The 10220-nt window shown below is 39.0% G+C and overlaps 2 protein-coding genes across 6 annotated transcripts in view; both read left to right on the top strand.

The window, feature by feature from the left end:
- Positions 1-7345, top strand: part of Setdb2 (SET domain, bifurcated 2) — a 35900-nt gene extending 28555 nt beyond the window's left edge. For all 5 annotated transcript variants that reach the window (XM_013034836.1, XM_013034838.1, XM_013034835.1 and 2 more), the window contains exons 12-14: positions 2016-2353; positions 5281-5369; positions 6385-7345. In XM_013034836.1, the coding sequence (XP_012890290.1) occupies positions 2016-2353; positions 5281-5369; positions 6385-6502 (545 nt within the window). In that variant the 3' untranslated portion in view covers positions 6503-7345. The remainder of the gene's footprint in view (positions 1-2015; positions 2354-5280; positions 5370-6384) is intronic.
- A 2460-nt stretch (positions 7346-9805) lies between these two features.
- Phf11 (PHD finger protein 11) overlaps positions 9806-10220 on the top strand; it is a 27849-nt gene continuing 27434 nt past the window's right edge. The window contains exon 1 of the mRNA XM_013034834.1: positions 9806-9892. Coding sequence (XP_012890288.1) covers positions 9889-9892 — 4 coding nt within the window. The 5' untranslated portion in view covers positions 9806-9888. The remainder of the gene's footprint in view (positions 9893-10220) is intronic.

Below are 10220 nucleotides of genomic sequence, written 5' to 3'. Positions count from 1 at the left end.
ACACACACACACACACACACACGGCAGCACCCAGGCCCTTAATTCAAGTCCTAGGTCCAGCACCAAAAAATAAACACACACACACGAGCACTATAGAACAATTGCCACAACAGCAGTGAATTAAGAGGATTTATTTTCAAGAAATAGAATTTCTTTTTTAAATACTTTTAATAAACACATTGCAGTTCTACATGCTTATGTGATACAGTGTATCATGTATTTGATGCATATTAATCACACAGGATAACTTGTGTATCTTTCACCTGAAGACATTCCTTTTTGTTTGAAGCATTAAAAGCCCTCTCAATTTGAAGTGAAACTATTATATATAATAAAATATATAATTTCATATATAAAATATAAAACTAATAGGTATAATAACAAATGTATATGATTCTTATCCTGCTGTACTATATATAACAGAAGTTATAAGCCCCCAATACCTCCCTAATGCCATCAACCTCTCCACCACCTCCTTCTCAGACTCTAGTAACAACTATTCTACTACTAGTTTTTATTTTTCTGATCCTGGGACTTGAATTCAAGGTCTAGACACTGTCTCTGAGCTTTTATGCTCTATTTCCAGACATACATTTTTCTGGTTTTTTTTTTTTTTTTTTATTGGTCGGTCATGGGGCTTGAACTCCACCCTGGGCGCTGTCCCTGAGCTCTTCAGCTCAAGGCGAGTGCTCTACCACTTGAACCACAGTGCCACTTCTGGTTTTCTGGTGGTTAATTGGAGACAAGAGTCTCACTCACTTTCCTGCCCAGGCTGGCTTTGAACCGTGATCCTTAGATCTTAGCCTCCTGAGTAGCTAGGATTACAGGTGTGAGGCACTGGTGTTCAGCTGACAAATACTTTTTTAAAAAAAAAATTTTTTTTTTGCCAGTCATGGGGCCTGAACTCTGGGCCTGGGCTCTGTCCCTCAGCTCTTCAGCTCAAGGCTAGCGCTCTACCACTGGAGCCACAGCGCCACTTCCGGGTTTTTCTGTTGATGTGGTGCTGAGGAATCGAACCCAGGGCCTCATGCTTGCAAGGCATGCACTCTACCACTGAGCTACCTTCCCAGCCCCAACAAATACTTTTTGACTGAAGTATAATTTCTTTGTTTCTTGAGTTAGACAATATAAGTGGCCTTCAAAAAAAGAAAGATTATTTTAGTTGTTCCATCTAATATACATTCATACATAAATATTCTCAGAAGTATTTCCATTATTGGTTAGGAAAAGTTATTGACCAGTTCATTCCATTTTAAAGTACTAATATTTATAAAGGCATAAATGGGAACTGGGAAGGTGACTCAGTGTTAGAGTGCTTGCCTTGCATGCATGAGGCCCTGGATTCAATTCTTCAGTACCACATGAACAGAAAAAGCTAGAAGTGGAGCTGTGTCTCAAGTGGTAGAGTGCTAGCCTTGAGCTGAAGAGGTGAGGGACAGTGCCCAGGCCCAGAGTTCGGGCCCCACGACCAACAAATAAATAAAAATAAAGGCATAAATGTTGCATGACCCTCTGGCAAAACACCAAACATTAATATGCACAAACTCCTCCCTAAACAGTTGTTGAGGCTTACAGATAGTAACTCTGATAGTCTTCCTGGTCTCTCTATTGGCATAGAAGGCCTATGGTGCCTCCTAATCCTTCCACATGTACTTGTTTAGAATATACTTAATGCAAGTTACAGTTGAAGAGAACAAAGGTAATTTGTTAGGATTTCATATTAAATAAAGTAGTGAGAAAATTTTATCAAAAGGTGTAGTTATATAGTAGAAAGAAGGTAGACTTCAGAAGCCAAACATATTTGGGATTGTTACCCCAATTCTCATTATAATTATGGGTTAGACTCTATCCCTCAGAGACTCAAAGTTTTTGTTTGTAAAATTAAATACTACTTCTCTTAATGTACTGTAAAGATTGTGAAAAAGCAAATACCACCTCATTACTATTGTTAATCTCAGCACTGTTGCTCATCCAAATGTATTTCCTAATGATTCCTTCCAATAATGTCTAACCAGGGGACTCGAATTCAAACCTGTTTGAAGATTCTAAAGACAAACAGCTGATTGAATCAGATGTGATAGATATAACTAAATGTAGAGAAGAAATTCCACAAGGAGGTAGATGTAACCAAGCAGCCGTATTGGATATTGAGAATATTAAAAAGAAATTTGTGATTCAAATACAAAAGTCCCAAGAGGAAAATCCTTCAGCATATCAAAACAAGCAAGTCTTTTGTGAAGAGTTGTCAAGTGAAATCAAGAATACTTCATCTGATTCTTTAATGAAGTTCAATGAGGGGAGTGTGTTTTTATTGGATGCCTCAAAAGAAGGAAATGTGGGCCGCTTCCTTAATGTGAGTATAGGTGCTTAGAGTCATATTGCTAAGCAAGTTTTTTCCTCTGCTTCCTTGAAAAATAAATTAACAGATTATAAAGCCAGACTCCCTGGGTTGGGGTTCTAGTTCTCCACGTGAATGCCTGTGGTATCTTCTTGATGCATTGCTTCCTATTCTTAAGATAGGAGCATAATAATGTTTAGAATGTTGTGAGGGACAAAGGAATTGATACAAAGTGCTTCAAATACAAAGTGCTTCAAACTTCATAACAGTAAACATTTGCTTTTAAAAAAAAATGTAAGAAGGGTTGGGAAGGTGGCTTAGTGGTAGAGTACTTGCCTCACATGCATGAGCCCTGGGTTGGATTCCTCAACACCACATAAGCAGAAAAAGCCAGAAGTGTCACTGTGGCTCAGGAACACTAGCCTTGAGCTGAAGAGCTGAGGGACAGTGCCCAGGCCCAACTGACCAAAAAAACAAACAAAATATCTGTAAGAAATGGTATGTAAGAAAAATATTTAAAAACTCAATGGTGGTGCACACCTGTAATCCTAGTTACTCAGAATGCAGAAGCAGGAAGATCATGAGTTTGAGGCCAATGTGGGGGAAGTTAGTGAGAGTCTCTGTTGTTGAGATAAAAGCAAAAGGAGTGAGGCCCTGAGTTAATACCCAGTACCCAGGGAATTTAACTAACAAAATGTTTTCAAGTTCACCTGTTCAAGTTAAAAGAAAATGTGTGGATATGAAATCATTGTTGAAATTAAGCAATGACAGACTTGTTCAAGAAATACCATGGAGATGTAACCTCTGTGTGAGTCTTGTGATAGATGAATGTGTGGAGAAGATAGCAGACAGCTGAGTATACTAGAACGGAGGTAGTACAAGGAGATGGCATCATCTTGTTTGAAGCCTTGTGGGGAGGGTAAACAGTGGCTATATCCATCAGAGAAATCACTTGCTTATATATCTCTCCATAGCTCTTTATTTTTAACGAGGCTAAAAAATGTTTTGTATTTATTTTTCATATTAAAATTTTTTGAGGGCTGGGTGCTGGTGCGTCACACCTATAATCCTAGCTACCCAGGAGGCTGAGATCTGAGGATTGTGGTTCAAGCCAGCCTAGGCAGGAAAGACCATGAGACTCTCATCTCCAATAACCACCAGAAAACTGAAAGTGAAACTGTAGCTGCAAGTGGTAGAGCACTTGAGCCTTGAGCAAAAGAGCTTAGAGACAGCACCCAGTCCCTGAATTCAAGTTCCATGACCAACAAAAAAAAATTTTTTTTGAGGAAACTTGTTATCTTTTTGGCCCTGCGTTAAGTATTGTGTCTCAAGGTTAGGCACCAGTGGCTCTTGACTGTAATCCTGGCTACTCAGGAGGCTGAGATCTGAGAAATGCAGTTCAAAGCCAGCTTGGTTAGAAAAGTCCCCTTTAGATTGTTATTTCCAATTAATCACTCAAAAAATGGAAGTGGCATTGTGGCTTAAAGTGGTAGGAGTGCTAGCCTTGAGGGAAAAAGAGCTCAGGGACAGCATTGAGGCCTTGAATTCAAGTCACATGACTGACCAAAAAAAAAAAGAATTGTGCCTCTGTCACTCTGGCCCTAGTCTACCAACACTCCCTTTTTTATATATAAAATATAGAATTTTACATTCTTTATCTTACAATTTGCTTTTTAAAGCCAGGTGCTGATTGCTTATGCCTATAATCCTAGCTACTCAGGAGACTAAGATCTCTGATCAAGATTTGAAGCCAGCCTGAACAGAAAAATCTCAGATTCTCTTACTTCCAGTTAACAGGAGGAAAAAGGATGGACTTGAGGTGTGGCTGAAGTGGTATTACACCAGCCTTGAGTTGAAAAAGCTGAGCAAGAGTGCCATACATATGTATGTGATGATTCTGTTTTACAAGGTGTATATATAGTCATAGGGGAGGAAAAACACTGGCATTAGGATAACTAAAATGTTGACAGATGCTAGTTGACTTCCTTAACTGGACTCAGCTTTTTGTTTTCTAGTGTTACTGGGGTTTGAATTCAGGGCTTTGTACTTGATAAGCAGGTACTGTAATGCTGATCCATGCCTCCAGCCCTTTTTTGTTTGGTTATTTTTGAGAAAGGGTTTTACCTCCTACCTGGATATCAATCAGTCCACCCATCTGGGGCTTCCTGTTATACCTAGCCTGACAAGTAAATATCACTACACACAACTTTTTCTGACATGAGTCTCATGGAGACTTTTCTGCCCTGGCTGGCCTTAAACCCCATCCTCCTTACCCTCTTCACCCTCCTACAGCTCTAGAAGGATAGGTATATGCCACCACAACCTGTTACCAATTGAGAAAAAGTCACATGAGCTTTTATGCCCTGGCTGGCCTCAAACCATAATCCTCCATTCTCAACCTTTCAAGAAGCTAGGATTACAGACTGAGCCACCAATACTTGGCTCTGGTCTCCTTTTTCCACATGGATCATGTATTTTGTAATAAGTAAATTTGTTTGAACACGTGGTTTCATTAATACCAATAATATTAGTAAGCTATGTTAATTATATTCATTATACTAGTATACCAAATTTTTTATTGTTAAATATTAATACCATGAATACAATATTAATATTTGTAATTGATATTTTGTATTTCACTCTATAAATATGTATTAGTAAATATGTAAGATAAAGAGAACTCCTGACAAATTATCCCCATTTAAAATTTTTTGTGACATTTTGCATTTGTGTCAGCAAGATATCAAAATATATAAACAGGGTTTTTCTTAGTAGGTTTCTACTATTATTAGAATTAACATGAGCTATTGGTATTTTATATATTAATATAAAAAGAGTAAAATCAGATGTGTTGGAAACAGAATGGTATTCTTATACTATAAAGCAAAATACCAGAGTTTGTTATATCTGACCTGTGTTTTTGTTTTGTTTTTTTTTAACAGCATAGTTGTTGTCCAAATCTCTTGGTACAGAATGTTTTTGTAGAAACACATGACAGGAATTTTCCATTGGTGGCATTCTTCACCAACAGGTTTGAAACTGATTTTGCCTTTACAATTTCATTCTGCAATTAAGATTCTAAAAGTAACGATATAAAAACAGTGTGTAGGGCTGGGATGTAGCTCAGTGGCAAAGCACTTGTCTAGCAAGTGCAACATCCTGGGTTCGATCCCCAGTACCAAAAAAGAAAAGACAAAAAAAAAAAACAGTTAAAAAAAAAAAAGTGTGTACTGTAGACCCACATAACTATTTTAGATTACTCAATTATCCTAAACTGTTCCTAATGAGCAGAACTTTGAATCCTTGCACTTTTTTTATGTTTACAGAACTCTTTGTTATACTTTTTTTAGGCACTTAAACAAAAACTAGAATAGCTGTTCACCAGTGTCTCACACTTTTAATCTACTCAGGAGGCTGTGATCTGAGGATTGCAGTTTGAAATCAGCCGAGTAGGAGAGTCAGCAAGACTCTTACCTCCTGTTAACCACCAAAAAGCTAGAGATGGAGCTGTGGCTTATGTGGTAGAGCACTAGCCTTGAGCAAAAAAGCTCAGTGGCAGTGTCCAGACTATGAATTCAAGTCCTCTTCAGCACACACACGCACAATGTAGTAGTATATCCTGAAAATTATGAACTTGTGAATATTAGGAGACCCAGGACATGGAAAATAAAATCCAAATCAGAGTGTGATCTGAGTACAGAAATGTTAACTGTATTGAATACTTGAGATTTCTATTCCTATTCTCAGTTACCATTAATTTTTGAAATAGCTGAGGTCAAATCTCTCAACCAGCTGAGTTCAAGGAATCAGTGATAGTTCCTCATCTGCTTATGTACATCAGGTTTCATGTTCACAAAACACCCTTGTTTAGGGATTCCTTCTGTCATTGACTACTCTTACAAAATTCATTCCTATTTTGAGGGTTCTGGAAGAGATAATAGAACATTGTTTGGGATGGTTAATTATGTTGATGTGAAAATTGATACTTAATTTTGGTCATCTGGTGATTAGGGTGATTCGTAATTTTTTTAACTTCTACTTCCTAGGTATTTGAAAGCAAGAACAGAACTAACATGGGATTATGGTTATGAAGCTGGAACTATGCCTGACAAGGAAATCCTCTGCCAGTGTGGGGTTAATAATTGTAGGAAAAAAATATTATAAACATGTAGATAATGCCTGAAATTAGAGCCGTCAGTTATCAGTGGAATTAATTTAGGTTGATGTCCACCAAAGTAATTCCTCTGTTTATCCTGATTGGGGGAATCCATATTTTATTTGATTAACTTAGAAATGCCAGGAACACAATAAGGACATTTTCATATGCATTGGGTATCTCATTTTTACTGCTGTTTAGCTTTACCTGAGTAAAATGGGAATATATTTTATATGAATTTATCACTGTACAATTTTTAACTTATTTGTAAATTGTATATTAAGAAAAAGAAGTTACAAAAGAATTCAACTGTTTCTAAAATGCTTTTTGTGGTCATTATTTTTTAATTTATGCCCCAAGGGGCCAAATTTCATCTTTCACCTACAAAAACTGATGTTTAATTCCTGACCCATCATTTCCCATTACGAGCTACGTGATGAGCAGTTGTAGGACCTGAGGGAGAACTTTTTATATGTATTCCTCCCATGTGTTTGGGGATTTCTTTGTTTTGTTTTTGTTTTTGATTGATGCCAGGGCCTTATGCATGCTAAACAAGCATGAGCTCCACCGTAACCCTCCCCAAAGGATTTTAACACTTGTTAGAGAAGCTGGGTCTGGCTCAAGGAAACATTTGGGTGTGGTGCAAGCTCTTCAGTAAGATTCTGTCAGCACTGAGATTAATCCCCTCTCCCTCTTTTCCTTCCTCAATACAGACTGGACAAAAAGAGTAGAAACCTGAAGGAACCCTAATATTCTGATAACATATTAGTTAATAGAATAAAGCTGTCTATAAGTAAAGGAAACCTTGAAATGGCCAAATTTCTGTCGGCTGGAAGGAATTGTTCCTGGCCCCCCCAAAAAAGTTCTGAGTGTAGAATCAGAAGCAGCTTCATGGTATCTCCTGAGCATAATTTTCAAATGCTTTTCTACACAGAAAGAGGAATTGACATTTTGTTACAGGTTTCCTAGCTCTCATCATCTAGAGGGGGATAGGAAACTCCCAAGTGTCAAAGCCAATTTTATCCCTAAGAAAAATGTGTATTTGGTCGCCAGGAACTTCCCCTCGGAATACTAATTTTTAATAATTAGTAATGCTGATTTTTAAAACAAGTAATTAAAATTACTAGTCCAAAGGATTGGGCTTTTTTTCTCCTTAAAGCTTTTATTTATCTTGGACTTGATTCTGGGTTGTTTATCTTGTAAACAGAAACCTTTAAATTTGGGCCCAGATTTCTAAAAATACCAAATTAGATGAAAATTTAATCTGAAGTTCTTTGAAAGAATAGGAAAGTAAAGAGCTAGGGAAAATAGCGAAATATATCACCTACCAGCCTACAGATAAGTGAGGCAAGTTATTCAGAACAATGCACTTAAAATAAGGTGAAAAAAGTTGAATAGTATGGGAAATATTTCTTGGAAGAAATATTTTGTTGTCTATTTCACATTCAGAGACCTGAGGTATTCTATTTCAACCTGGGTTGTTTTCATTTGTAGCATAACACATGTGTGCATGCATATACATGCATCAGTACTGTGGCCAAACCCAGGGCCTAGCAACTGACGCTTAGTTTTTTGTTCAAGGCTGGTGTTATACCACATGAGCCAGTTCATTTCCAGCTTTTTTTAAATAGCTCTAAAGAGTCTTCCGGACTTTTCCTGCCCTACCTGGCTTCAAACCGTTATCCTCAGATCTCAGCTTCCCTGCTGAGGAAGTTAGGATTACAGGCATGAGTCACCAGCACCCAGCTTGTAGAATAACTTTTGAGAAGGAAAAATGAGAAGTAAATGGTTGAGACTGCATTTTTGAAATGTCTGTTTCCATTGTATATTTGAGTCCTGTCTTGGCAGGATATAAAGTTCTTGTGTCCTTAAAAGCTTTCCAGTATTTTCCTTGGCCCCAATATTCAGTCTCTGGTAAGAGACCATTTTCATCGTTAATACTGGGTAACAAATTTTCAATCTGAAAACTTTATACAGGGAATTATCTTAAGCTGTTTCTTTAAACATTCATCTTAGTCGGACGCCAGTGGCTCACACCTGTAATCTTAGCTACTAAGAAGGCTGAAATAATGAGGCTCATAGCCAGCCCAGGCAGGAGAGTCATCCAGTTAACCACCAGAAAAAAACAACGGGAAGTGGCACTGTGGCTCAAAGTGATAGAACTGTAGACTCGAACAAAAAGCGCTCAGAGAGCACCAAGCTCTGAGTTCAAACCCCACGGCCAGCAAGAAGAAGAACAACAACAACAAAAAATGATTCTCCTGGAATTCCTGTTACTCAAATGTTACTCAAGATCGGTTCTTTTTTTCTTGATTTGTAACTGTCTTTTGGTTCTGCTTTCTGGGAACTTTCCTCGGCTTAATTTTCCAATTCACTTACTGTTTTCTCCTTGTCTCATAATTTTAACTCCTCAGGTTTTTTTCTTTAATATCTCATCTTGCCCCGCAGTATTTTACATATGTTTACTTGATTATATCTAGTTTTCCTGCATATGCTCACACCTCCCAGCTTTGTTTCCCTGTGTTTTGGTCTTTGTCATTCCTGTTAGGCTTTCCTTAGAGATCTGTGTATTCATATTTTTAAAAATGTGAAAGAGCTCTTCCTCTGCCTTATGTGACCTCTCTGGTTTTCTGAGAAATGATTCCCCTAGATTTGTCTTCAAGGTTTTCTTTTTGACCTAGCAAGGTAAGCCATACCACTGCCTGGGGAACAAAATGCTTGCATGTGTGCTGGTGTCTGCCCCTTTCCTGTTCTGCAGCATCCCATTCATGCTTTTTCCAAACTCTTCTGTAATCCTTTGCACACTGAGTTGGCACACCTGTTCAATTTGCCCTTTTTAAAGTATTGTTTCTGTTTTCTACTTTTCCAAATTTGCGTTTTTTCCTCCTCAAAATGCAAGGTCTCTGGAAGTTTTCCTCAACAACTAACCATTACATGGTTTCTCAGAACTTTAATATATATATATTATATATAATGTAGTGTTGTGTATCTCTTGTCTACATGTGTGATGGTCAGATGCACTGAAAACCTCATCTTGTATAGTGCTCTGTACCCACAGGTGCTAAATAAAGACGTGCTACTGGCAAATGGATTTAAGGTCGTTAATTCTTCGATGGCTTTTAAAATGTCTATTTAGTCCAAATGGTGTGGGGTCACGTTTTCAGAAGGGCATTCATTCTGAAAAGGTGGAGCTGGCTTGAAGTTTGTATCTGGGTTTCAGGGTGGTCGGTGAAGGTTCCAGCCTCAACCACAACGTGGCAGACAAACCACTCTTCCTCGAAAGATTCCAGCAGCTCTGCCAGGGGGAGAACTCCAGCCACGGCGAGGTCACAGTTCAGGGTGTGCATCTTGTGTTGGCACTTGAGGATGGTTGGCTTTGATCAGTTCTTCTGTAATGGGTAAGGTACTGATCGGGTTGCTTGTGCCTTTATTCTTTAGGCATTGGCAAAACAAGACCAGGGGAAGGGAAGCCTTGCGAGCCAGCCTCCGGGTCAGCCTCGCCGTTCTGGCGGAAAGGCTGGGGGTGGGGGGGGCGTCGCTGGGAGCTCCGCGGCCAGCGCTGGGCAGCCCGAGGTCGAGGCTCTCCGGGTTGGGAGCGGCTGCAGCCGCGCGAGCACCGGGAGGAGCGCGGGCTTGTGGGTGCTTTGCCTTTTGTTTTTCAAGCAATTGGGATTCAGACCTGGAAACCGCGAGGGGCCCCGCTGCTCCGCGCTGGGGTCGCGGGCC

This window comes from Dipodomys ordii, unplaced genomic scaffold (genome assembly GCF_000151885.1).
Source record: "Dipodomys ordii isolate 6190 unplaced genomic scaffold, Dord_2.0 Scaffold197, whole genome shotgun sequence".
NCBI classification, from domain to species: domain Eukaryota; kingdom Metazoa; phylum Chordata; class Mammalia; order Rodentia; family Heteromyidae; genus Dipodomys; species Dipodomys ordii.
This window is presented reverse-complemented; position numbering and strand designations above follow the sequence as displayed.